This window comes from Columba livia, unplaced genomic scaffold (genome assembly GCF_036013475.1).
Source record: "Columba livia isolate bColLiv1 breed racing homer unplaced genomic scaffold, bColLiv1.pat.W.v2 Scaffold_83, whole genome shotgun sequence".
NCBI classification, from domain to species: Eukaryota; Metazoa; Chordata; class Aves; order Columbiformes; family Columbidae; genus Columba; species Columba livia.
This window is the reverse complement of record NW_027043811.1, coordinates 386172-414050: the sequence shown is the minus strand read 5'-3', so window position 1 is coordinate 414050 and position 27879 is coordinate 386172. Positions and strand designations below refer to the sequence as shown.

General features: G+C 42.1%; 1 protein-coding gene and 1 long non-coding RNA gene across 5 annotated transcripts in view; one reads left to right on the top strand and one right to left on the bottom strand.

Moving 5' to 3' along the window:
• The window catches only part of LOC135578153 (alpha-2-macroglobulin-like), a 39701-nt gene extending 17102 nt beyond the window's left edge, over nt 1-22599 (bottom strand). The window contains exons 1-19 of one of the 4 annotated variants that reach the window (XM_065048463.1): nt 22326-22599; nt 17007-17190; nt 15992-16148; nt 15401-15453; nt 14671-14691; nt 11545-11713; nt 10653-10737; nt 9816-9939; nt 8992-9106; nt 8747-8856; nt 7732-7893; nt 7228-7455; nt 5485-5548; nt 4278-4420; nt 3765-3914; nt 3381-3551; nt 2603-2696; nt 1059-1185; nt 545-773 (exon numbers count right to left, since the gene is read on the bottom strand). In XM_065048463.1, the coding sequence (XP_064904535.1) occupies nt 545-773; nt 1059-1185; nt 2603-2696; nt 3381-3551; nt 3765-3914; nt 4278-4420; nt 5485-5548; nt 7228-7455; nt 7732-7893; nt 8747-8856; nt 8992-9106; nt 9816-9939; nt 10653-10737; nt 11545-11713; nt 14671-14691; nt 15401-15453; nt 15992-16148; nt 17007-17190; nt 22326-22414 (2475 nt within the window). In that variant the 5' untranslated portion in view covers nt 22415-22599. Of the gene's footprint in view, nt 1-544; nt 774-1058; nt 1186-2596; nt 2697-3380; nt 3552-3764; nt 3915-4277; nt 4421-5484; nt 5549-7227; nt 7456-7731; nt 7894-8746; nt 8857-8991; nt 9107-9815; nt 9940-10652; nt 10738-11544; nt 11714-14670; nt 14692-15400; nt 15454-15991; nt 16149-17006; nt 17191-22325 lie in introns of all 4 variants that reach the window. The other 3 variants (XM_065048462.1, XM_065048465.1, XM_065048466.1) reach the window with 3 other exon arrangements.
• LOC135578157 (uncharacterized) lies at nt 21415-26062 on the top strand. The gene is made up of 3 exons (XR_010469499.1): nt 21415-21956; nt 22354-22432; nt 25589-26062. It is a non-coding gene; the product is annotated as an uncharacterized LOC135578157 (long non-coding RNA).
• The last annotated feature ends 1817 nt before the right edge of the window (nt 26063-27879 follow it).

The following is a 27879-nucleotide window of genomic DNA, read 5'->3' as shown; positions in this document are numbered from 1 at the left end:
AAAGGTGATTTAGATTTTGTTCAAATCACTTCCCAAATTCCCTCTTATCATTTTTGTTGGTGGAAGAATGCAGACAAGAATAATGAAGCTATCACTGCTCAGTGACTTAGGGGCAGATGTAATAAAACACAGGAAGCCTATATATTCCAGCAAATCTGGTGTGATACTTTGTGACATGTTTATATAAGACTAAAGGCTGAACACAGGTATCCACTCTGGTGAATGCAGAGTTTCTATATGGGTATGCAATGACACTGTGGTTTGTGAATAACCTAAGTTTCATATTTCTGTAGGACAACATAAATCTGTGATGACAAGGCCAGAGACCTCAGCAGCAGAGCTTTGTGTTCTGAATCCAACACGGCACTCAAAACTTTGTTGGAGAACCTTATTCCCCCTTCAGTATATAAGAACTCCTACATACACACACATACATGAAATTATAGTCAGAAATCGGTCATTTGTCCTGGGAAGCCATGGTATAGGTGGCCCATGTAGCTTTCCCTAAACTGTCAGACTGAGCAAAGTTGTGACTGTCTCTTACCCTGATGCAGGCGGCCAGGTAGTTGAAAACTGTGGCTTTCAGTGTGAAGGACTCACCACGCACCACAGAGTAGGGCATGGTGAGCTCTACAAAGAAGGGCTGGAAGGCTCTGAGGGACACTGTCGGGGACAGGCCAAAGCCTGTGTCTGCCGAAGTGCAGAAGGCATTGGCTTTCCACTCAGTGATGGTATCGGGGATGGTCACATTTAGATCAGCATTTCCGTCAGAGCTGGCGAGGGACAGATAACAAAATTTCAGTTATATTCTGGTGATCATCTATGTTTTTTTCAGCCTACTGAACAACATCTGCTGACAGCAAACTGCTGACCAGCTGGGATATGGGCACCGGCTTTCACATGTCCTCCCGAAGCATCCTATACTTAGTGACCTTGAAAAATCCCGCTAGCTATTAGAAATACTCCTCTCGCTGAAATACTGATACTTCCATTGAGGCTTAAATATCATATAAAGTTTTGCCCTCTTGACCACACTCTGCATTCCCATAAACACTTACTTCACTGAAACTATGTCCCAGATCCATGTCTCAGGGAAGTATTTCCGGATGGTCTCCACAGGACTGTCAGCATTAATATGTTCTGTTATTTCATAGTCTAAATCTTCAAGCAGATTCATTGCAGTGACTAGCAAGATTGTTCAAGGATGGAAGAAAGAAAAAGACACGTCAAACTCCATTCTAAATCAGAAGGATACTTTCCTTCTGGGTAGTGGTTATTCTTAGCTAAAATTTTACAATTGAAAGAACAACTTTGAAATCTTGGCCATGGTAAACAAATGTATTTCTCTGTTGTCGTCTAAATATTTCATTTTTCCTAATGTTGCTGCTCTTCTTATAGAGATTGGATGGGGCTGAGCATTTTTCCCCCACTGCCAGCAAACCCAGCGGTGCCAAAGGAGCCATGTTATTGAGGGTACATTTCTATTGCAATACAAAGTCAAATGTAGAACTTACTGCCTCTAGATAATACATAGTTTATGAAATTGGGTTAAAGAATTGATTGTGTTTATACATGACCAGAAACAGAAGCCACACATAGTCCTTTCCAGCTCCATCTAAGATTCTTTTGAGATTAATATGGGTCTTTACATCTCTGGTCATTAGTAAATAAACAGTTCCAGAACAAGGAGATGCTTTCTCACAGTGTTGCATTGTGTTGTACATTATGAAAGGCTTTCAATCAGCCTTAGGAGACTTTATATCTTCTAAAAGCAGCCAGATGTCTCAGGCCATTCTCTGAAGACAAATCCTGCATTTCAAAACTACCTGATCTGTTATGAATAGAAGTCTAGAATCTGTCATCGGACCAAAAACCTATCATTTTTTAATAGAAACTGGGATACTGCACCAGAAAAGTCAGTGACTGGAAGTGACATAGGTAAGAGTGTTTTGTATAGTCTTTCTAATCTCAGAACTATTCAGAAAAAGAAAAAAAAAAAAAAAAGAAGTAATATCACTATTCTATCTTCACAGTCTCTGAAACTGCACAGAAGTGACATGACCTACCCAGCCTCTTATAGTCATGTGAGTGGGAAACTTGGGAACAGAACCAAATTTCTCAGCCTCCAGTGGTAAAACATCTACCCACCTATGGTAACACCTCATTTGTCTTGGCCCACTTTTGCCCTAGTTGCTCCTCTAGTTATTGCTAGGATGTGACTAACTAGAATTAGAGACACCCTTTTTTAGGTTTCTGTAGCTGGACTCAGATCTGATGGCAAAAAACCCCTACTACTTTCTGCTGGCAGACTGTTTTAGTGTCTACAGGATCCCTGCTGTAGTGACTGGTGTGGCAGTCACTGAACACACACAGTTCTAGCCAGGCACATCTGTCTAGCTGGGGATAAGCAGGCAGAGGTGTATCAGTTTCATATTTCAGGACTGAGCCCAGAAGGGAGTGATTCTGAATTAGGTCAGCATATCTGAACAGAATCTGATCTGCTTGGTGTAATTAATATTCAAAGAAGTAGATGGAAGGGAAGAAGCAGGGTGGCAAATTTTAGATAGTTGTGTGGGAGGTAAAATGAAGAAGGTACTAGAACCAGTGTAACTCCTTTCCATCATGTGTCCTGGGTAATGCTGGCAGATTTCAGGCTTACGGATCTTGCTGCTAGTGAAGACTTTTAAGCCCAGTTCCTAGTAAATGAAGAGAAGAACAAAAAATATGTAAACACACTTTTGAAAATAAACCATTGGTATCGATAACAAAGTGTTGTATATAGATGCCAGATAGACTGGTTCAACCCCGATGTTGAGGCTTTATCATGTTACACTAATCCTAAGGCTAAATCCTAGCATGATCAGATGGAAGGCTAAGGCCACAGGTCTACCTTGGGGACATCTGCCTGGATGAAAATGACATGTGTGAAAAACATTGGATTGAGAGTACTCAAAAAGTCTTGCGCAGGACTCTTTAGATGGGTATAGGTGGATATATGTGTTATCAAAGTAACTGGCAGTTTATTAAACATCTATCTACACCAGATAGAGAGAGAATATGCATAACTGAGGAAGTGCTTCTAATATTATGGCATGCAAGGTCACTTCTCAGGAGTGTTTCCTTACTCAAGCCCGTTTGTAGGTATCTCTATGAGCAAGGAGGAGACTTTTCGAAGTTGTAATGCTTCAGAGAAGCATTCAGGTACCAGTGATGGGTTACATAGATGCAGAACCTGGGCCTGGTAATTGTCTTGCATACAAAATTTAGCAAGCTCAGAGCAAAGTTCATTAAAAAGTCATTCAAGAAAGGTGAAGAGACTGAATTAAAAAAAAAAAAAAGAAAAAAAGAAAAACAAGGAAATGTGAAAGGCTGTTGCTTACTTTGAGAATGTCATAGGCATCACCTTCGCCATCAGGAGAAATGGGTACATAGACAAATCCATTTAATAACATGTTGTCAAGTGACACACAAGGGTTTACATTGTCTTCTTCCAGGTAGTAGTCCTTGAAGCTGTAACCACGCATTTCCTTCAGTGGGAGAAGATCATACACCTGGGGAAATGCAAAGAACCAGGGAAAAACGTGCAAGTCAGCACTTACAGGTATGCAGACACTACCTAACACTCCATCGATAAAAGCCAGCTTCTAAAAAATAAGTGTAGTATATACAACTATAAAAATATGTGTCCCCATGTCTACAGTGGTGTTAATAGGTACATGGTTGGTTCTTGTACTTGCTCATTTGCAGAAATAGTCAAGACTTACAGAGCTGGGAGAGAGCTCATCTTCAGGCTTCATAAGGAGAACGCTCTTGTCCACAGCACGGAGGGCACACAGGGACCTTGATGAGGTGTGCAGTTGCAGGCGTGTGTTGGAGGCAGGAAGACCTTCCTTGGGTACAAAACTCAATCTGACCTGCAACCCCAGAAGGAAGTTAAAGTAGCCACTTGTCTAAACACTGTTACATGCTATTATACTGAAGCATCTAGCCTTGTGAACTGAGCTCTGCTAGTGCCTTCCAGTTCTTCTATTACATATTCAGCTTTGACCGATGTAATTAATATCCACCAGTGATTCTCTTTCTTGTTCTGTCTTGCTCCACTTTTTATAGTTATGGCTTTGTAATTTATTCCGGATTTTCAGTGACTAATCCTCATTCAACATCCAGTCAGACCATTTCATGAGCCCATTGTGAATTCTGCCTCCATTCTGGAACTCGTAACTGAACTACTGGCCACAAGACAAACATGGATTGCATAAACCCTGACTTATACTCACTTTATTGGGGAGGCAAAGTTCAACCTGGAAATCTGCTGAACTGGCGATAACTTCCCCACTGGGTGAAGTGGTATATACAAGCATCTGTGCCAGGGGAGCAACTGATGCCTCAATAGGGAAGGTCAATTGAAATGTCCCATAGCCTAACAGAGAGAGAAAAGGTTAAGCAGCATACAAGTAGTTCTGGTACATGCATTTTCTTTATCCAGATAAAAAGCCAAGTTCACTCATGCTGAAGGTTTTCAGTTAGCAGACGCAGGAATACTGACACATGACAGGAGTCTATGGCTGTCATTGAAGACACCTGTATTCAAACAGATTGTGTAATAGCCAAATGAGATGAGTTTGGTGGGCCTCAACTTGCTTTCTAGATTCTCCCCCGTTAACATCTGGCACAATTTCTTGGTGTTCCCAATCCCTTCTTTCCTCAAATTCCAAGATTTTCTGCAAGCCACAAAAAATAGATGAGGGAAAAAACATAGAAATAAGAGACCGTTGTAATGGTTCATGTCACAGTCTGGACAAGGTGATAGAATATCTCTTGATATGAGCCAGGGTGCTAGCTTAGTCACTGCTACTAGTAAGGATGCAGAACTTTCTATTAACATGCAACACCAAGATCCATATCTTTCCATATACTGTCTGCACTCATTGCAGTGCAACTCCTTCTCAGAGGCTTCCAAAATGTCTCCCTGGGGACAACAGTCTTATTGTTGAAAGACTTTTAAAGATGCATCATAGCCAGTCTCAGTTACTGTGTAACCCTTGGACATTTATATGAATAAAATTAAATGTACTCGTTAGAATACAGGTTTGTATGTGTTTGCATGCTTATAAGGGAGAAACAGTACCAAAAAAATGAAGGAAAGTGAGAGATAAATAAAAGGAAACATGCTCTTCTTCCTGCTCACTGTATATATGAGTCTCACAACACTGTTAAGCATCCACAATCTGAACAGGGTAGAGTTGTCAGCAGAAAACTTTGGTTTGAGGAAAAAATGACCAAAACTTTATGCATATTTTTGGTTGAATTTTCTAACATTTTCTTGTCAAAAAAATAGCATCTGACAGAACTCAAAGGAAACAAAACTAACCCAAGCCACTTCATTTAAAGAATACATTTTATGTTTGAACTGAAGGAATTTCTCTACATCCTCCCATCCACAAATTATCATCAGATATGCTGAAAATGCACGGTTCTGCTCACCATCTCCTGGATTCACACTCAGATCATAGGTATCTGCTAATACAATGCCTCCCTTGGCCATCACCTGTGTGACAGAGAAACCTTCCTGTAATTGTCGGTACTGGTGTTGCAGAAAAGGAGAATGAATATTCAATGAATTAACTGTAAAGTATGAGTATGAATAGCACTGCCAACAGTGAGCAAAACCAAGAAGATACCAAGAAAGCACCAGACTGGAATTTACTGGGTCTTTGGAGACAAAAATATTCACTTCCAGGAGAACCATTGTTTCCTTATTAGTCAGACCTGGTTTCCCTTTTGTACATATTGCATATATAGACCAAATTCAAATGGGCTTTGCCTCTGAGCACACATAAGTTTGGAGGTCATATGCACATTTCTAGCAATTTGCAACAGACTGAGGATCAAAAGTTCTACACATTCCACTCTCAGTTGTATTATGAAACAGCCTGGAGAAAAACATAGTCCAGACTAGTTTCATAACTCACACAGAGATGGAATAGAAGAGCACAGGCTGCAAATTATACAAGCCTCAATAAAGTACCCGAAGTCAGACAGTAAGCAACAGCGTGACTGTTACCTGCAATTTCCTAATTTCTAGTAAATGTTTACTTTTTCACAGTCAAAACCACCTTTTATGCAATTAATTTCCATGTAGGATATCTATTCCATAGCAACATAGTTCAATTTCATGTTGTGGGATCCACACCTATAAAAAAGTAAGTTCCCTTATTGTTTGGTTACCTGCTAATGTAAATACTTAAGACCAGCTTTCCCAGGCTACAAAAATAAACAGGAGTCTTATGCTTCAATTTGTTGTTAGCAGTCTTGAAAATAAGCACATGGCCATGTCTACCACAGGTTTCTATTATATTTTTTGTAATTTCAGTCTAAGCCCCACCCTGGTGTTCTGTACAATCCATCAGAACATTACTATCTGTTCCATGGTTTTCTTCTAGCTCTCCAAGACTACTCCCATTTCTTCTGCCAGTGCCATTACATGGCATAACCAGAAACACAAATTTAGGGGAAAGAATTTGTTTGAATATTCATCTGATTCTTCCTGTTCTCCCAAGCAAAACTGATAGATCACTGTTCAGTCACAGCTGAAAAAGTCTCTCTTCTTACCCCCCTAAATGAACCAATTTGTGGATCTTCAATGCCAGTATTTTATACCCTGTTCCAGTTCCTGTGATATCCCAAACTTTCCATCATTGCCTGATATACGACCTAAGCTCTAAGCTTATTGGGCTTTTTTAGTACTGTAGTTAGAGGAGTCGCTTTAGTTTCAGTGGTCTGATGACTACCAAAGGACAAAACTGAGTAAGAGGCAGCTTTCTTCCTCATCTTTCATCTTCTTGTAGGATGCTGGTTTCTGAGCTGTGACCATATATGAACCAGAATTTGGAAAGGAGGAAACTGGGAGTGGAATATTATGAAGTGCATCTTGTATGGCTATGCCCAAGACAGTGCTCTCTGCATCAACATTTTGTCTCTATTCTGTCAATAAAACATATACACCATTACTCATGTCTGCACACAGAAGATGACATTAGAAACGTTATGGAAATGTGTTTAAATCCCATTGCCACAGGACATGCTTTCCATTTCAAACTCTCTCTGTCTTTACTGGTTAAGGACTGAGCGTATAGCAGTGCTGTGGTTGCTCAGCATGGAGAGCAGCTATGTATGTCACAGTGCTCTCTGTGACCATAGATCAAAGTAACCACCAATACTTCTTACCAAATAGTAAATGACGATTTTCTTCTGCTCTCCTATGGCCTCTGGTGTGAAGACATAGTGCACATGGATCTCTGTGGGGGAGCCACAACTCAATGTCTCAGGCTTTGGCTCAATTTTGAGGAAGCTTTTACTGGGGGAGTAAAACCGACTTATTCTACGCATGGCATGCTCATATGAAGGTGTGATCCAGTTGTTGTCATAACAGTTCAGCTCAGGTTTATGATCAGCCTGATAATGAAGAATAAAAGTTTAATAGCTGACCAAAACCAGGTAACAAGTCACATGAAAGTCCACAGGAAAACTCTGGGTATGTTCTGTATTTGCCATTCTTAGAAGAAGGTAAAGAGCGTGCACAGGAGAGTCAGAGAAGGGAGGTGACCTGCCAAGAAAATTGCTTTGTTTTCCACTGGCAGAAAGGCTGATAACCCATGGATAGATATTTCCCCTGCTGGTAAGAAAGACAGAGCCTCACCCCAGTCCCTCTGCCCTGCCTCTGTCACTCACTCGGATTTCCAGGGAGGCTTGTGTGAAGGTGGTAGTGTCTATGGAAAACCAGGATTGTCCCTGCTCATCCGTAGTGTAATTTCCTTTGTATTTGTCTCCATCCACAGAAATTGTGATGGTTTCATTGGCAATTGGAGCATCAGTGCCATCTACCAGTTTCACCTAACAGAGTAAAAGCAAACTTCAGGTTTTAGACCAAAACCAGAAAACAATTCCCAAGTCCTAAAGCCTTTTCCCTCTTTTCCTCCTTGCCAGGCAGGTTGTTTCTTTACAGAGAAGAAAAAAAGACATGAATGTGGAAATGTGTGAGGTGAGTCCTGAAATGTTTGAAGCAGCAGACCATCTAATTGGCCCAGGGAAATTATCTGTCAGGGCCCCATGTTCCTCAGGAGATTTTCATTCCCCTGATCAGCCTCATTTGGGACCTCCACCACCTATCATCTGCTTCTTGGTTTGGGAACTCCAAGTTCAGACTTGTGCCTTTCCCCAGTCCTTGACTAAAGCTACATTGGAGGTAGACCTATAGTCAGCTCTTTCTCCTGCTGTTCCCATCTGGTTAACTGAACTTCCTCAGTTGAGCTCAGCCCTGACTCATGACATCACATTGTCTGGTGGACACTGGACTGTTGGTGGAACCAACCCTGCTCTGCTCAGTCTGGTTGGGTACTGTGGGATCTTGCTGAGCAGGTCACTATGCCTACCTGTGTTGTGATCACCTTTTGCACCTGGGTAACGTTATCTCGTGGAATAGCCCAGACTTGCTGCTCTCTCATGTTATGCCCATGTGTCAGAACAACAGGCCTTCTGTTCTTTACTGGGCTGGGTGCCAGAAGGTTCAGGGCCATGTGCCTGTCAGAGTGCCTCAACTATCAGTAATTTATCTGTCTGTGCAAAGGCACAGGAAAATGGACCATGTCATGTGCACACACTGCTATTCCATCTGCTGGGATTGTGCACTTGCGAGTCTGCAATACCCTGCCATTCATTGTCCAGGGTCTCAGAAGAAGTTCCCTACCCTCCCAAAGAGTGGGATCCCTGGTCTGTACTGAGAGTCCAGCAGGTCAAAGCTGATTTTGCTCATGATAGGTGTGATTCCACAGGAGCCTGTTCCAGTCATCTCTGTTCCTGAAAGGAGGCACAGTAAAGAGAGACTATTAAGCAAAAGCAGCATTTCCAGACATGTTACTCCACCTTCTTCATCTTTGGCAGGCCCTCCTGTTATGGCCTGGCATCACTTTGACATCTCCATGTGGTACATACCTGTGCCATCTTCTGTGATCTTGCCTTGTACCTCAATGCTCATCTCATATCCCCTGCGCTGGAGCTGAAATATCTTGGTCCTTACTACACCAGAAACACAGCCACGAGTGTCTGCCTAAGCAGGGGATTGGAGACAAAATTGGAATTCTGTGAACAAATTTGGTGGCTGTGAGACAGGAATAGATACCTCAAATCCAGCGTGCTTAACTTCTGTTCATGAAATCCCAGCCTTACGTTCTAGTGTTGTCTCCAAGACCAGAACTTGTTTACAGTCTGTTTCCTAGTGTTTCATCCACACATTTTCTGTGTTTTGTGAGGTACCTGACACTCACTTCTCCAAGGCACACACTGGTTTCCTTGTTAACAAGATCCTACCTTAGTTCTGTTTTTCTTCCTGTTTCTCCTGTTGTCTTCACTCTTCTCCTCATTGTCCTTTCTCCTTTCTCCTTTCTCCTGTGCTTGACCCATATACAATACTACCTTCTTGTTTCCTGCTCCTCTTCTTTGCTCCTTGCTCCCTGACAGTTGCTCCCACAGTTACAAAGTTCTTTCACAGATCCTTTTCTCAGTTTCGGGATCAATAGCAGGGACCTCAGAGCTGACAACTGGAGAACTGTCACTAGTTTCAATCAGGTCAGAATTTCACCTGTGGGGTTTTCTTCATAAATTCTGTTTCCAGTTTAATGACTCACCTCTTCTTAAGCATGCCTTACTCTGTTTTACCCTGGGCAGAGTGCTGTCTCCCAGCCACCACGAATTTGGCCACCCTTAACGTTGCCTGTTACCCATAAGAAAGACCCCTACATTTTAATCTTGGGACTCACCTGCCTAGTGAATTCTTCACATACAGCTTCTGCTTCTTTTCCATAACAATTTGAAGCAGAATGGGAAAATTTTCGGCACACTTGGACATTCACCAAACCAGGAACAGGTTTCCCATAGGTATACCTTTAATCACAAAACGTTAAACAATATTTTAGATGATGAGACAGTCAGAATCACACTCAGAAACATCTTCTTAAAGAACTTTGTGGATGACTTCCTAATATTTCATCTTAAAGGCTGACTAACTTGGTATTTTAATGATTCTAGTGATTATATTTCCATCATGTCCGTGGTAAGATTCTTTCATCATCCATTCAAATCTATTCTAAGTAGAAGGTCTCTGCAGGAATGCAGAAAAAGATTACAGAAAGTTACTTCAGCCAGGAGTATCCTTGTATCACAAACTGCTCAGGGTTCAGTGCAAAAGTAGAAAGGCAAGCAGGGGCTCAGAAGGAGCAATTTATGAGTTAAAAATGAGAACACTTGGTTTACACCACCTTTTTAAATTATGTCTGACCCAACAGCTCTGAGTATTTGAGGATTCAGGGTTGGCAGAGAAGCTCTAACTGAAGAAATGTAAAGACAGAAAATGTACCGTGAACTGGGAGGAGCAACCTGCAGATTAGTTTGACATTATCTTTTAAAGAACACAGAGAAGACCCTTCATTTTGACTGTTCAGGCCAAGTAGCAGACTCAGGACTGAGAAGGTGGAACAATCATGCACTACATGTCTGGGAAAAGAATGAAAAGCCTTCCCCAGTTTTTCTTTCGGTCCTCAGCAGAAAAGAGGAGAGTAGGTTGAGAAAGAGAGATTTACTCCAGCTCTGTGACTCACAAACCACAGACGGACACTGGAAGCTCCTTTTCCTTAATAGTGATCATCTTGGGCAGCTTCACCAGGACCTCGTACTTGGGCAGCACTAGATGGGAGAGAGAAAGTCTGATATGACGAGAGTGAAGGTGAGCTGTATACTATGCAGCAACCCAAACACAGAACCAGGATCATCTTAATATGAACAATCGCCTCTCCATGGTCTTTAGTACAGCTCTGCTACTCCTTCCCTAGGTTTTCTCAGTCTTCACTACTGTTTGGGTCTAGCCAGAGTACATGTCTAATAAACACCAGAGAAGTTTTATTACAGAACTAGGGGTTATACTACTCCCTGGGGCAGGACATTTCTCCTTACTCAGTCTCTACCACCAGACTGTGTCTGCTAGTAGCATTTGTGGAGTGTTCTTTAAACTGAAGTTTTCTACCAAACGTGTTTTCTAAGCTTTTTCAGAAACAAGGAAGAAGAGGAAGATGAGAGAGGACTACAAGTGGAAAACCAAACTAGTGCAGCTGATGAGAGATGCAAAATAGGGTCACCAAAATATTGTAATCTCTCACTTTCTATCTAGTGCTACTTGCAACAAGCTGCTGGATCAAAAAGTGACTAAAACCAAGTCAAATGAAACTGGTCCCACAAGCCATTCACAGAAAGCCTGTCAGATCCTGTACACCCAAGAGCACTATAAGCAAATAGAAGCTCAGGCAGGTTGCAGAGGTGCCATAAAGCGAGCAACCACCTCTGATGCTCTGCACCTTCTGGGTCAGCCTCTCTGAACCTCATTGCCTGTGTATTCAGTCTCTCTCTTCTCCATGCCATTCCCAGGGAATCCCAAATTGAGAGGTCAAAGTAAAAGGCATTGCTGCCAACTTCGCACCCCATACCACCTCTCCTTACCATATTCCTTCACTCTGAAGGAGTGCTCCACATGGTATGAGAAGCTTTTTTGCACGACTATTTTGTAGGAGCCTTGGATAGGGTCTGAGGTGAGGGGGAAGGAGAGCTGTGTAAGGCCAGTCTCTAGTTCCACCCCCTGCCACTGGTACACACGGTTCCTCTGGGGATCCTGCAGGTGAAGATAAGTCAAGGGTACAAAACAGCACAGGAGAGTCCCAGGGACAGAGGAGTGGATTGCACATACATCCTGGCTGGGAAATGCCTACCTGTAATTATTCAATAATCTGTAAGGATCTGTGAGCACTTACCTGTCAGTTCTACAGAATTAGCATGCAATAAATCTTTTAAACACTGGAGGTCCTGTGTTGTCCCCCCCTCAGCTCTAACTGCATGTTTATGAAGGATGGGGTCAGGAAGCTGGGAAAGACAGACTGGTAAGGTAACAAGGCAAGGAGATGGATAGCAGGAGGTAAGTTTCAGTCTTCTTCACTCGCTATACAGCCTGCCAAAAGTATTTTTTCCACGCCTAGAATAGAGACTGTCTGGGTACTAGTGCATAATCTGCTGAGGAATAAGACAACTGGTCTGTCTATGGGACTGAGAAATGTACATCTGTAAGAGTCCAAAGGTTGCGGTGTGGTGGGGGAGTGGGGAGAGGAACAGAGTAAAGTATTTCCCATGAATGCATATACAGCTGAGAGCTCTCCCTTCTTATCTCTCCCCACTCCTAATGCTGGAGCTGAAATGTCATCACTACTACAGCTGAGTATTGTCCATTATGAATGGACTATCAATAGGCCATGCTCCAAATTCATCAGCTCAGCCCCAAATTTCTTGCAGAAGTCACTGAACCAGTGCAGTGGTGCTGCATAATTTCATGCACCCTTTCCAGTGTCCTCATCAGGATGGTTAATGTTTACAGTCTTTCATTTTCTCCCTGATCTTTGCATTGTACCTTGGTTGTCACCAAAAGTCTGTTTACTTTAGATAGGTATGTGGCTCAAGATATGTGACTGTGCATTTACTTTACTGAGATTTTATCTCAGGGCTTACTGAAAAGGGGACGTGAATGACATCCCCCAGTTGGAGTTCACTAGTCAGGGGTCAGAAGAGGGGGTCTTCTTCCCAAGAGGCACCTCAGGAGAAGGGCACTGTCAGAATAACACATCCCACAGCTCTGACCAAACCATCTTCATTGTCACCTTTCAACCTTGCTGAAAAGCTCACCACTTATTGTGAGAGACACCACTGATCTTCCTTGGAGAAGGAATTCAAGAAAATGTTTACAGATGGGCTTGTGAATTTGTTGCCATTTCTGTGATGTATTTATAGGGAAGGCCTGAAAGCCAGTTTGTTTGGTTTTCCTCAGAAAGGTGTGTTTTTTCTTTTCTTTATGACAGAAGCAATGGGTCAGGATGATAGTTCAGAAATAATAGGTTCACACTAGCTTCTGCCTCTGTGACAGGCTGTGATCAATTAGTTATATTAAGGGTGTAGACTGATGAACATTTATTTCCTTAACACTGCTGACTGTAAGCTATCACCCTTCTTCACTCATGACACCATTTCCTTTGGGCCAGCCCAAATTTCATGCAAGCACATGGCAAACTGCACTGCCAGATCTGATCTGGCAAAAAAAAAAAAAAAAAGTAGAGAAAAATGGTGAATTTGCTGCCAAATGAGTTTCCCACTCTACAAGACTGCCTTGTAGACATCTGTGAAAGCAAAACAAAGGGCAGTGCTGGACTGAGAAGGAGAATTGAAGAAGATGGTGGGGGTGGAGGAGCAGGCCTACATAAACTGGCATCAACAACATGGACAAACACCGTGCCTCACAGGCTGGAGCTGAAAACGCAGGATGGTCTTCCTAGTGATTTGGAATTGAAGCCTTTGATTGGTACTAACAAAAAAATTAAAAAATGTTATGAAATTATTCAGCTGGTTAGGCAAAGGCAGATGGGATTTCTCAAGGTAGTGGATAGAATTTATTTCTTCTTTCTCCTTTAATGAAATTTCTGGAATTGGACAAATATCATCTAATTGAAAGGGAAAGGAACTGTTCCACAACCTCATGGGAGAGCCTCAGCAGAAGGTAGTTCTGAAATGCCCTTCTCCACCTGCAGTTCCACAACACACACTCTCTTACTGTTCTTTCTCCAAATATTCACATATGACCAGTGGCCCACCAGTTCTGCAGCTCTGTTCTGGAAGTTTGCTGATGGGGAGAGTGAAAGCACTCTGACAGGAGGGTGGAAAAGAGGAGCATAGCCTGGTTTTGGCCCACCTTCTGCCTCCCCTGTTGTGAAAATAGCCCCAGATCTAGAGAGACACGGTGCAGAATGCTGACAGCAATCCCAAGCAGCAAGGAGCAATGACAGGACTGATTACACAGACCCATAACCACACAAACCAATGTAAGATTTGTGCATACTACTTTCAGCACTGTTTGTGCTGTTATCATGGCTTCAGGGTACATTGCTGAGTCCTTCCCATCAGTTTTCCACTAGATGTCCCAGATAATAATTGTAAATTCTGGTTTCTCAGCTGACAATGTGAGCACTTGAATCATTAACAGAAACATCCTTCCTATTAACTTTTGTCTGTCACTGAAGTTCAACTGTTAAAAAACAACAACAACCACCACCAAAACAAAAACAAAAACAAAAACAAACAAGCAAAAACAGACAAAAAGGGCGTGCTTGGGAAGATAGGGGACCTCTACTTACATGATTTTATTTCTTTTGTTTTGCTAGTTTGTTTAACACAGCTCTGTGGTGTCAACCATATTTGGCAGACACAAAATCTTGGTTCTGCTTGGCAAGAGGAATAAACCATTCTGATATGACCTCTATGCAAGATTTCTGTTCACAGCATGGCTTGCACTGATTAACTGCTCTGTTCCTACAGCACATTCCCTAATGAAAGAACCACTGTTGGAACTTATTTGATGCCCAACTTGGAACTTATTTGATGCCCAACTACTCAGCCTTCCTTTACACAAAGGAAAAAGGTCATGTGCCCATATTTTTTCCCTTGCACCTCAGCCTGACGACACCACTGCTGGAGACTACTACCTCTGTGCCTGCACATTCTGCTGAGATAATAGACATATATTTATCCACTCACCTGAACATACACAAATGGAAACTGTGGAGAAAGAACAAAGGAAAATCAGCATTAGAAATATTAGTTACATATGGATGGAAGTATTTCCCAGATTTGGACTGAAGGGCAGAAGAATAACCTTCTAAGAAGTCCTTTGGGTTCTTTCTTTTGTGTATGTGCTCTATTTCCATAGTTCTTGATGGTTAAGGGAATCTCTTCTATAATATTTCAGAGCCCCAGCTTCTTTATCTCACCACAGTATGAAAATGTGATGAAGTAAGAGCTTTTAAAGAACTTATCTGCATGAGGAGATGATTGCCAAATAAACTAAAAGATTGACTTATACCCCTAACCTGTTCCTTAAAACCAAGACCTTGTCATGCTGCTTTCTCTGCCTCTAAGCATGTGGTTGCACTCACTGCAGAAACAACTGCACATCTGTCACTTCCAATGGAAACTTGTCCCGGTAATTTATTCAATAAGGAGATCCCTGCCTACATGTGTAGCCACATACATCCTTTGCAGATCTGGTTTTAAACACCTATATCCCTATGAAAAAGGACATATGTTCCTCAGTCAACAGAGGCAGGTGGAATCTGTCCCAGGACAAGATATGGAATGGGTCAAGGATGGTGTGAGTAATAAAGTATCATATGCCGTAAAGGCTGTCTTCAGTGGTTCTGGGTGATGACAGTAATGGTGTTAATTGGGAATTAACCTCCTGGTTAACAACAAGGAATGATGGATCTACCTTCTCATTCAGCGGGTAGAAGTCTTTGTCCAGAGAGACGATCCGAAACAGAACTGAAGAGTGTAATGGAAAAGAAGAAAATTCCACTGTTAAATTCGTCGCCATTATCAGAAAATGTCAGTTTCAGTAATTTATGACTCAGATTCATTCCATGTATCAACAGGCTTTGAATAGAGATCTCTAAGTTATGGAAGCAATTATTTCAGGCTCTTTCTTTTGCAGATGGTGAGAGGTAGACAAATTTAGAAGGACAATCAGATCTTGGCTGAACTGAATTGTCCCTTGAGAGTGCCTGTCCTGCTTTGTTGATTCAGGTGCAGCCAAGGGAGACTATGCTTTGAAGTCATCTCAGATTCATGCATCTAGCTGAGTCAAATGAATCTGAGCCTATGCCTACATCTGGCTGAGATGCTGTGGCTGAAGGATGGAGAATAGGAATGATGAAGGTACCACATGTCCTAGATTTCAGATGACTGAAATAAGATTTACTGAGTACTTTAACTCCCACCATGAAGACGTCTGGGGCCTCTGGGGAATGAATCCTGAAAGATTTTCTGCTGTCAGAGTCAACACCAACCCAATTCCCTGTACCTGTCTGTCCAGGCTTGTAGATGGGTTTGTCTGTCTGGATGAAGACCAGGCTCTCAGAATTCTTGACTAGCACTGACTTGCGGCTTCTGAACCTCAGTGTCGCCCCCTTCACCGCCACAGTGAGAAATGCCACTGATGTGCTATTGGATTTTGGAAGCTAAGGAAAATGAAGAGGAGAACTGCTTTAGTAATTCACCCCATTGCATTAAGCCTTTGAAGGACTGAGTATTAGCTAGGTCCAAAAGTTCCCTAAAGCAATACCAAAGACTTAGTGCTGGAAGCAAGAGAAATACATTATTTGTCTCTTCTGTCTCAAGAAAATATCTTTTTTTTCCTTCAGGAACTGTTGAAATAAGAGATCTTCTCCATTTCCTTTGGTTTTCTACATGCTTCTTTTTCTCCTTCCAATACTGGAAGCCTTTTCCCTCCCTTAATTTGTAGTTCTTTAAATTTTCGTTTATATACTTTCCTTAGAGAAATATTGAATCTAGCCTTGTTCCATCATATGATTTATTAAAATTGAAATTAACCCAGATTAATTATTTAGAGGGTGGGACCAGTTACTTACATTATTCACCAACCAGCCTTCTACAGGAAACAATCATGAGTAAGCTCCGAAAGGAGACAAATGACCTAATGAACCTCACTGTCTTTAACAATTCTCCAGCTTCTATAGTTCTCATTCCACTTCACTGTTCTACTTCTGAAGCTTACACAGATCAAACAAACATGGGGTATGTCCTGTCCATCAAAGTTATAGGATGAAGGATCCCAAAAATAGTTCTCTAAGCCATACATGCATAGAAATATGTGGGACACAGAATTTGATAATGGTATAAAATTATTCCTAATAAGGTTACCACAGTCAGTTGTCCACATCAAATTCATTTTTTGTTTGGCTTAGCTTCGAAGTCTCTGACTGCAACATGTCTTATTTCTCATTTCTTGCCTGTTTAGATCTGATATGCCACATCAATAAACACAAGGGGTCATCCCACAGGGGTGAGATACTCACAGAAAAAGGGATGCAGGTGAACACATCCTTCTCTGACATCACATCATCAATCAAGCTCCTGTTTTCCCCTTGATACTCGAGTGTGGCACTCAGTGTCACAGACTCATTCAGGTGGGTCAGTTGAACACAGACCTTCTCAGAAGAATCTGTATGTATCAGAAAGGGCAGTAGCACCATATACTGCCTAGGAAGAGAAGGAAGCAAGAATCAGAAGTATCAGAAATGTAAAACAGTTTTAAGGAAACTACTAATTGAAAGGAAATCAAAGAATCAGCATGCCTAATCCAGTACTGTCCCTGTGTATTGCAGTGCATATACACATGAGCATTCATTTTAATTTGGGTTTTTACATATTAAACTGACTAACTAGCCTAAACACAGGAAAATGCTTGCAGTGGAAGAAACAATTTCTATGCTAATATAGAGTCCTTTACAAAGGATGTTTTTGTTCAGCTTCACAACAGGGAGTAAGGATGGTGTGAAAGGTTCAAGGCTGTCAACTGATTTTTTAATATCCCCACAATCTCCTATTCAGATTCAAAGGCATTAGCTAAAAAGGGTTGAAAATTCAGCAGTTTTAGGGTTGAAAAAACTATCCACTTGTCTGGTTTCTCCTGTTGCCTATCCAGGTTGCCAAATCCTTTTCACGCTGAGCAAAAATGTGAGCTCTTTCAGTTTGGGACCTTATTAAGATGAGCACACAAAGGATTTCAGAGAGCAGTGTTTTCTTGCAACACAAGTATACTTGCATCTTCAAAGAGCTTTTGACAAAGGTTTCTCACAAAAGAACCTTAAAGTAAGCTGTCATTCAATGAAAGGGACCATTTTACTAATAAATCAAATTATTAAGTCTGAGCTGGATTAATTAGTTAAAATGTAGGACACAAAGTGTAGGAACCAGTGAAAATCTCCATCTGTGTTGGAACCCCTGTTGTTCAGTCCACTTCTGAACGATCTGGGAAGTACCATTTTCTGATAACTGTCCAGAATAACAGAATATCTAAAACTGACTTATATATTCTATGAGTCTATTTGTAGAAAACTTTTGTCATATGGTAGGACTGTATAGCAAAAATGGCAAATGAACTGTTCACAAAGAGAAAATAATCAATAGAGGAAGAAAAAATTACCCCAACAGTATATTTGCTGTTGTGTATATGCTGTATCACTAAGTGGGCTATTACCACTCAGGCATAAGTGCTGTTGATCACGCTTGGAAAGTTCTCATTCAATGATAAGTAACAAATGGACTGTAGGGAAGTGTTCAGAAAGGAACAGAGGACAAATCAGAACACATAGTTTTGCCTTTGTATAATTGCAAGATACTTCCACATCACACAAATGGCATGCATTTAAAACATGGATTTAGCAGAACAGATTCAGTGAAAGACAGCAGAGACTATCTGAAATATGGAATGATTTCCATAGGAGGAGACACTACATAGATTAAGACTTTTTAGCTTGGAAAAAGATATGACAGAAAGCTATAAAGTCACAATGTGCACAAAAGAAAGTATGGTTTGTTCATCACCTGTGACAAAATTTGTAGTAAACAACGCCAAGGGAAAATATTAAGCATCTGTCTTAAAAATAGAAGGGAGCAGAAACTCTTTCACTAATGCACAAAATTACATAATTACCTGAGGGAATGGCAGGAGGATGTGCCAGGGGAGGTTCAGGTTGAATATTAGGAAGAGGTTCTTCACCTAGAGGGTGGTGGAGCACTGGAACAGGCTCCCCAGAGAGGTAGTCATGGCCGAAAGAATTTAAAAAGCATTTGGACAATGCCCGCAGACACATGGTGTAAATTTTGGGGTTGTCCGATTCAGGGACAGGAATTGGACTTGATGATCCTTGTGGTCCCTTCAAACTCAGGCCATTCTATGATTCTGTGATTCTATGATTCTGTCACTCCCACCTGCTAGTAATTTTCCAAGGCGCACCGTGTCTGCCCTATGGCACCAGCTACATAAAATTTGGTTGAGGCTCATAAGGGCAAGAAGATAGCTACTTTTTATATGAAGGTCATTAAAATGTCCTGGGTAAATTCATTGCCAAGGAATGACTAGAAAACAGCAGCCCAGGTGAATCCCTGCCACAGTAAGACCTTGAACCACTGATAGAAGCTCCATAAGTCTACAGCAGAGAGGAAACTCATTTCCAAAGTACTTGCCTTGCTCCTTTACTCTGTCCATCAGCACCCACGACTGACCACCAACGCAGACAAAATACAGAGCCAATGTAGTCCTCTGGTCTTATGCTGGACCATTTTTATGGGCCTAGTATTCCTTTTTCCATGTGCACATTCAAGCTATCCAGATGTAAGCAACAGGAGGTTCTGGTGACAATTCAAGCTGCAGGGCATATTAATCCTTGTATGCATGGGATGAAACCTGTGTTCAGGACTGCTCATGCCACTTCTCCATGGGCTCTCCACTGGGGAAGGCTAATGTGCACCTTGCCAGTTGGTGCCAGCCCTGGGGAAAGAGATAGCTGGGCCCATCCAGAGTTATGTGATTGCCTGGGCTCTAAACTTTTGTGAAGTCCTAAAGCTACTGTAGAGACAGTGGGACCCATGCAGTACCTCCATTTCCCTCACCACCAGGCAACAGGATAAAGCGTGGTAAGAAGACAGCCAGCAGCTCTGGTTAGTCCATGCTGCTGCAGAAGCAGGGAAAGGAGGGAGCTCCAGCCACCCAGGGAGTGACTTACAGGTTGTGCCTATCTGCTTGTTCCAGTGCTCCCCTTCCTTCACAGCCTTCTCACCACAGCTTCACCCTAATCTCATTTCCCCTGCACACTGTCAGTGGCACTGGCAACCTGACTATAACATCCAGTGTACCAAAAGGACAGCATGACCTAGTTCATGGGGAATTTGGCCTGATTCCTCTTCCTGTTCACTGTTCCACTGAAACTTTGGCCAACACACAGAACTTCTCCCTACACCAGTGTCCGTTCCTTTGAAACAAGGATATGAAATACGTTGTTTGTAGACCTCCCTTTAGCTGGTTTGGGATGTGTTGGTGAAAAGAGCTAGATGAATTAAAATACCATGAGAGCTTTAAGTAACTTGGATCTCAAATCCATGTATAGACATTCCAGGACAAAAAGCATCTGGGGTGCCAAAAGAGATCTCAGCAGTCTGCCTGCTTGCAATGGACTGTTCTGACAACAGAGGCACGGCTGTCGGAAGCAGGCATCAAGAAGGAATAGGAGAATCTGGAGAAAGAGCTTGAGGCAAAAATTATGAGTTTATATACAGAAGGTAATACTCTAGCTTAAGATGGCCTAATGTCTGCCTATTAACTCTCAGCTACTTCATGGAACAAACACCCAACCAAAGAAGGCAGTGGATTTCATCAGCTCCATCAGTCCAAATCCATACCTGAAAATTCAACTGCCATCATGACTTTGCATTTCTTACCGTTTGCAGTGTATACCCATGCAGGTCTACTATGTTGTAAACCAGCTTGAATGAACAACCACATACCAGAATATGAGAACAATACTTCCTATGGAATTTTTCCAGAACAGACCCAAAGCAAGAAAAAAAACAAAACAAAACAAAACCAACTTGCTGTCAGTATCTTGCAGAATCGTAGAAGTTTTGGTTGCAAGGGACCTCTGGATGTCTCAAGCCAAACTTTTCTTCTCAAACAGGGCTTTTGCGAAGGTCTGCATAGATGGAGTTCCCACAATCTCTCTGGGCCACCTCTTCCAGTGCTGCACTAACTTGGTGAGCAAGAATTTTTTCTAATATATATTCTGAACCTTAATTGTGTCTGCTGTGCAGCTGGCCACATCTGAAACAGGAATAGCAGCAACTGCTGCTGCTCAAAGAAGCAATCTCCCTACTTGCACAGGGCACAGTAAGCAAGTCTGGGTTGGAAGCTTCATTCTGTCTTCAGTTCAAGGGCAGGTTCCCTTCTGTGTTGTACATAGCATCTGATCTACCCTGCAGCACTTAAAAAAACTGCTCCCCTCATACTACCTGCCCAGACTCCACTGCCTCCCTGCTGGGCTCCCATCTTCATTCTGTGGATCCCACCTACACCTGTCTCTCCTCCACCTCTCTCAGCTCTTCCTCCTTCTCCCCTCCCAAAATGGTGCTCAAGTCAGAGACAAAGAGCAGCACGTTGCTCACAGTAGGAGAGGTCTGAACAGTACTCCTTCATGCCCTTTCACCCTGATATTGGGTGGGATGAATTAAGATTTCTTAATTACTTAATTGCATCACATTACTGTAGGCAGACCAGAGATTTCTGCCTGACCCCAAAGCAGACTTGGCTGGCTGATCCACACCAGAAGAACCCAAACAGCAAATGAATGAAGGGTTGATGGTACAGCGTGAGTCAAAGGTCATCCACAGCCTGAGCCAGTCATCACTTCACCCCTGACCACACAGTAAGCTGCAGCAGTAATGCTGTGCCTTCTGCTGCAGCTGCCAGCACTACCATGGTGCTGGTGGGCATGAAATCTCTGTAGCAAGCATTAGAAAATCTGCACTGGTGAGAACTGCACTTCTGCCAGCACAGCAAGAGGCACAGCATGACAGCAGCCAGGATCTGAAGGAGGCTGCTCCCAACCAGACTAGAGATTCTGGAGCAACCCTCTGGTAGGCAAGGCTGGGGTGAGACTCCAGTCTGCCCATGCCACTAGCCCAGGCTGCCCCTGCTCTTGGGGCCCTCAGCAGAGGGGGCACTGCAGACATGATGCTGGTCTGCAGAGCCCTGGGGTGGATGCCCCAGGGGAGGGTGCCAGCACCAGGCTTTGTGCTGGAGGAGGAGAATCTAGGTCACAGATCCTCTTTGGGAACAAGTACATTTGATGCTGCCAAGGGAAACAAACTGACTTGAAAGAAACAGGAGAAAGGGGAGCAAAGTGTCTTGAAAGCAACAGGACAATGGGGAGAAATAACTCAGTGATTGAAACAAGGATACTACAGGAAAGGTAAGTACATGGATTCTGGCATCATGCTCACAAAAAAAACAAGGCACCTGAAGGTTTCTAGAAAGGAATATACTTAGGCAAAGGTGTTGTGATGGTCCATGGCTGGACAAACGGGCAGCTGCGGGGCAGGAGTGTGGGCACTTGCAGAGCTGGAGGGGGCTTGCAGGGCTGGACAACAAGGGGGCTGCAGACTGAGAGTGGGGACCACCAGTAGAGATGTGCAGGAAGCTCAGGGCTTGGCTAGTAGTGGGATGCAGAGCAGAAGTGGAAGAAATGGGCACAGCTTTTTGAAGAACAACAGAAAGGAATAAAATTGAAAGTAAAAAAGAGCACTAAGACCTTCCTCCCCCCTCCACATGTGTAGCTTACGGTTCTGTGGTGGGAAATGTGTTTCCAGGAAGGATGAAGACGAGAAGGAGGAAGATATTTGGTTTGCTGGGCAGCCTGTCCTTCCCCATGGTGCAGAGCAGGTCACGGTGAGTCAAGCAGACACCCAGTCTGGCCCGGTGCTGCTGTTTCCCTGCACCTTGTAATTCCCTTCCACTCTGCTGGGTCAGCCTCTTTATAACTGCTCTCTGTAAACAGCCCAGGGGCTGGAGGAGATAAGGGCTGGGGGCCAGGACCCATCCGGAAATGGGGAGAGGCGGTAAGGAGGAACTGGAACAGAGGGACTGTATTTAGCTAGAGGCTCTCCAAGTGGGGGAAGGGTATTTATTGGATAGTGCTTATATTAGAAATCTTTGAATGATTCAGACCCTGCTTTCTTTAACCCATCAGAAATCCACAGTGTTGGGGAAATGAGCCATCTTCAACACAACGTAATATTCTTTGTGGGCGACACCTAATCACAGCACTCTAATGTGGGATACTGTGATCTTTTGCAGCCAAAAGCCAGGTTTATAGGTATTTTAAGAATAAAAGGAAACCCACAGCCAGAAATATTGTCCATATCATGTTAACAGAATACTGAAGTAGTTTGCTGACACAGTAACTAACAGAGCTACCATGGGTTAGACAACTAACCTGTTAGAAATATAACCCCAAATGAGGTGGAGTACTTATGGAAATGAGTTCTGTTTCCACTGTGAACATGCACAAATATTACAAAATGCCATTGGGAGACATCCTTGCTTCCCTAGCACAATGATCACCTCTGTCATTCAGTGTCACCCGGAGTGCTGATGTTCCAGGTGCTGCAGGTGACTCCTCCTTCCCTTTGCCAGATTCAGATCTGTGCTGCTGTGTCACATTTGTAACAAAAGTCACTCAGAAATAGTGCTGCTCACTTGACTTGGTCTTCTGCAAACCTCTAGGTGTAGCAGCTTATCTAGAAGTTGAATCTACTAAGAAAAAGGTTTGCAAAATACCTTCAAATCACTGAACAGAAATATTCAGTCTAAACTATAAGCACTCCCTGAGAAGCCTGACAAGGTGGGGTGTTTGTACCAGTCCACGGAAATCTGCAAAATTGCAGCTGTGGGGCTGTCAACATGCCCTCCAGTGCCTGTGCAGTAAAAGGTTTCAGTAACACTCTTTATAGAGATTCATGATCCCTTTGAAGATTTGTGTTGTGTATGAATAACCCAGGAGAGAAAATGCTTCATCATAAACCACCTTGAATGTGTCTGTGAAGCCACATTGATGGCAGAGGTTCTCTGTTCTGTGCAAGGGAGCCTATTAGATTACAAGAGCACAGGCAGTCCTATTTGCTCTTTGCTTACAGATTAAGCTTTAGAAAAGACTGAATGTTAAGACTGAATGTTAGCTATACAGCGTGTCTTGGCTCTGATTTTTCTGGCTACTAAGCCAGAAAACTGCAGGGAGTAGCAGTGCAAAAGGCCACGAGAAATGTCTGGGGATGAAAGTAAGTTTAAGAATGGTATTCAAAAATCAGGCATAATCTCTCATGGAATAAAATTTAATGCCTTTTGTAAAGCACGGAAATTAGGAAAACAGTTTGGAGGCAGCCAGTGTCTGCTGGGGGGAAGTGTTAGATGAATGTCACATGGAGAAAGGGTAAACGTATACTCACACAAACCGAAAGATTTAGCAGATTATCAGTTACGGATAGAAATGCTGGTAAAAAAAAAATGTGGTTGTGTAACCACCAAGTAATAAAATCCACACAGATCTTTCTCCAGAAATACCCCTGTTGTCTGTCCTCTCACTTCTGTCTTTGACTTCTCCAGTAAATAACTCATGCAAGTAGCAGTTTTCAAAGCAATAGTGTCCTGGGCATTTGCTGGAAAATATGACTCATCCCAAGTTACTTGTCATTCAGGCTGCTGTAAACTGGAACCAAAAAGAAATCTGAATGGACACAGGCAAAGTACGCTTTAAGGATGAGCATGTAAAACTAAAATTCATAGATCTACAGGGCCATCAAAACCAGCCATTCGATGGGGATCCTATTCACTATCATCTTCTTCCCTCCTCCACATGGTATAAAATACCTGCATCTCAGAAACCACTTACCAGCTCTCTGACACCCCAAGGCCCACTCTGCTCCAGAAGCACTATCAGGCAGCTGATGCTTCAGCTGGTTCCTCTCTCACAGAGTTCAGAACAAGTGGTCTGAACTTGTACTGAGCTTGAAAGCTTCTGGGTGCTTTTTGGGACTTGTGTGTCTGAAAGACTGTCTACTTCTTCCAACAAGGCTAGCTGGTCTAATAGATGATACAACTGCTGAAAAAGGCATACAACATAGAATCATGGAATCATAGAATACTCTGAGTTGGTAGGAACCCAAAAGGATCATTGAGTCCAACATCTTTGCAGCACACAGTGATGGTGTCAGTGAACTGGCAGTCATGATTTAACCACAGGGAAGAATTTCCTCTTATGGTAATAACTTCATACATGTCTGAGGTCACTGAACACCTGGCAGACCAAGAGAAAACTTGTATGTACCTAATATCTTCAGTAACTAGTCTCCATATTAGGGTGGTACAAAACATAAGTGAATCATGTACGTAGCACACAGACAACACAAAGAATTTAAATTAGGCCACATCATGGTTGATATAGCCAAAATTTCTACATCTAACTTCTTACAACCCTCCAAGCAGAGTGGATTTCTATTCCAAATGATTGCAATTTATTTTGGTTCATCCTGCTTAAAAATGAATGATTACATATATTTACTCTCATTTTTAAAGGTAACACAGCTTTTGACTGTTCCATAGAAGGTTTTTGAAACTTATTTATTTCCACTGCTTAATTAAAACTATAACGTTATTCTAAAATTTCATTTTGTCCCAAAGAACGCTAGGGAAAATTATCTTAATTCTAGACAATTCTCAGAGAGGTTGCAGTGATGTATCGGTAAGTTACATGTGCTGACACATTGGATTTCTCACAGTTCTACTTCCCTTCTCAGGCTCCTTTCCACCAGCACTTAAAAATATGTTATTTTGAGTTGGACAGACTGACAAAGAAGGTGAAATTAAGAAGTGAATATAGGCCATCATAAATGCCGATAAATTCCAGTCACAGAAAACTTTATAAAGTTCCTATAAGCTACACAGTCTTCACTTTGCCTAGAAAAGGTGACAGAAAAATGTGAAGTGTTCTACATCTCCAAGTTTATGACCACTTGTCCCGGTTTTGTTAAAAACAAGTTTCTCTTTCAGTGAATTTTGCCTGTCAGCTAAAGCCTTCATATTAACTGCATTTTCCTGGAGAACCAGACACATGTTTTGGTAAACCTAGCAATGGAACGCAAACTTATTGATAAGCATGGATGGACATCTCGCAAGAGGGGCAACGAGAAGCCGGTGACCAAGAAACTGGCCAGCTGTGTATAACATTCCATTCACGTGAATACTTCATATAAAAGTGGGAGATCATGAGGATCTCGTCCCTTTTGCCTTTGCTTTTTCCCTTCTGCTTATGGCCGACGTTAGGAGAGGACCTTGCTAGTCATCCCTGCGAACTGAGGCCTAGTGACAGACTGAATCCATCTCCGGTTGGCTGCAGAGTCCAATCCAGGACTTTGGTTGCCAGCTCTGCAGTTGCTGAGACTTTCAAGATTGGTTTTGTATATTTTGTATTATTTTCTCTATTCTTATTAGTAGCATTAGTAAAACATTATTAATTTTTCCAACTCTCTTCTTCTCTGTCCTTCTTTTCCTCCCGATCGCCTGTCCTGAGTGGGAAGGGGGGAGAGGGAGGGACAAAAAGGGGGAAGTGGAGGGTGGAAAGGGGGTTAACAATACATCTGCCAGGGTTTTATTGTCACCCCGCAATCTTAACCCTCAACACCACTATATAAAACATATTTTCCCATGAAAAGAAAGTAAGATATTGAGCTGTGCAATTTTAATTACCTTAACTCAGTTCTGGTATGTTTTCCTTTTACTTTAGTTTCTGTTGTTCCACTTAGTTGAGGACTACCAATTGTCCAATAACAGAGTGGGCTCACCCGTCACTGCAGTTGCAGGAAGAAAAGGTGTCTGTGGGGGGGTGTAAATACCCTTCGTACTATCACAATACTACTATGTGCAGAAATCCTTGTCTGCCCCAGCAGTCTTAAGCAATTTTGCAACCACTGTAACCAAAGGTAAATAATCCCAAGGAAAACACTTGCTTCTTCATTATTTTCCCATTCTGCCTCCTCAAAGACTGTAGCACAATGCTCAACCGTCGAAGCCAAACCAAAGCAACAAACTGACCTTCAACCTTTGGATTTCAAGAAGAGGCATGTGTTAAAAGAAAAAGCTGAGGAAACAGTTATTAGCAACAGTGGTATCACACCTAACGTGGTTCATACACTTTCACATAAGAACCCCCAGTGGAAACCAGTGACTCTAGCAAAGGAATGTCTCTCTTCAGTACCTACGTGGTACACGGGGACAGGTGAGAAAACAATCATTGTAAAACCCGAGACTTATATTAACAGCTCCAGTTAACAAAATTGTGTCAAATGTGCAGCTTAAGGATGAAAAAATCCTTCAGAAGAAAGAAAAAAAAAATCAATATTTTTATTTTAAAGGAAATCCAAATAACAATATTAGTTTCCACAGCCTATGTATCTAAAGCAAAGAAACTCGAAGTAATTTATTTCAAATGACAAAAAGCATTACAAGAAGAAGTAATTGTATAAATTAATAGGAGTCACAGCAATACTCGGAGAGATAAAAAGGGTTTATTATTGTGAAGGGGACAAAATATTCCACAGGCAATAGTGAAGAGAAGCTAATCTGTCAGAAAGCCTCAGGCAATATGAACATTATACAAGTTGCAACATGCAGGTAAAGGAAGATATGCAAGGAAATGAAACACCAGAAAAATGCTTCATCAGCTAAACTTCAAATGAAACTGAAAATATCAGAGTAAATAAAGATTATCCACTTCAGTGGCCTGTTGAATACCTTAACCTAAGACAAGGGCCTAGTGGGAGATGAACTGCCTTTCCCAGGCACGGACAGCTGGGCTGCTCAATATAGCTCATATTTCTTTGCTGTCATATGAGCAAATGAGTAGATTCACGCATGGCAAATGCATCAATTAATTACTTTCATTTTAATGCACTTTGTAGAATAAATTGCAAGCCAAATCGGTAGCTGAGTTTTATAAGTAGTCCTGTGACTAAATTTTGTGTGATGTAAAGCTAGTCCCTTTGTAGGGTCAGCCCTATACAAAGTAGAATTTATTGACCTTTCCCAGCTATATAACAAACATGACCTCTATTTATAGATCTTGTCTTTCCTTAAAAAGATCTATACTCTATGCTGCAAAAAGGGCAGCAAGAGAAATCTGCAGTGTGTTTGTCTGATACTTATAGTGCACAGCACACACAAACTAAGATCAGTTTTTGAAATCCCACTATTAAATCCACTAAAGGCAGTTAGTGAATAATGTCTAATAATTTTAAAACATAAAACCAAGAAACTAGCTATTTGCACGTTCACATATATTTTTT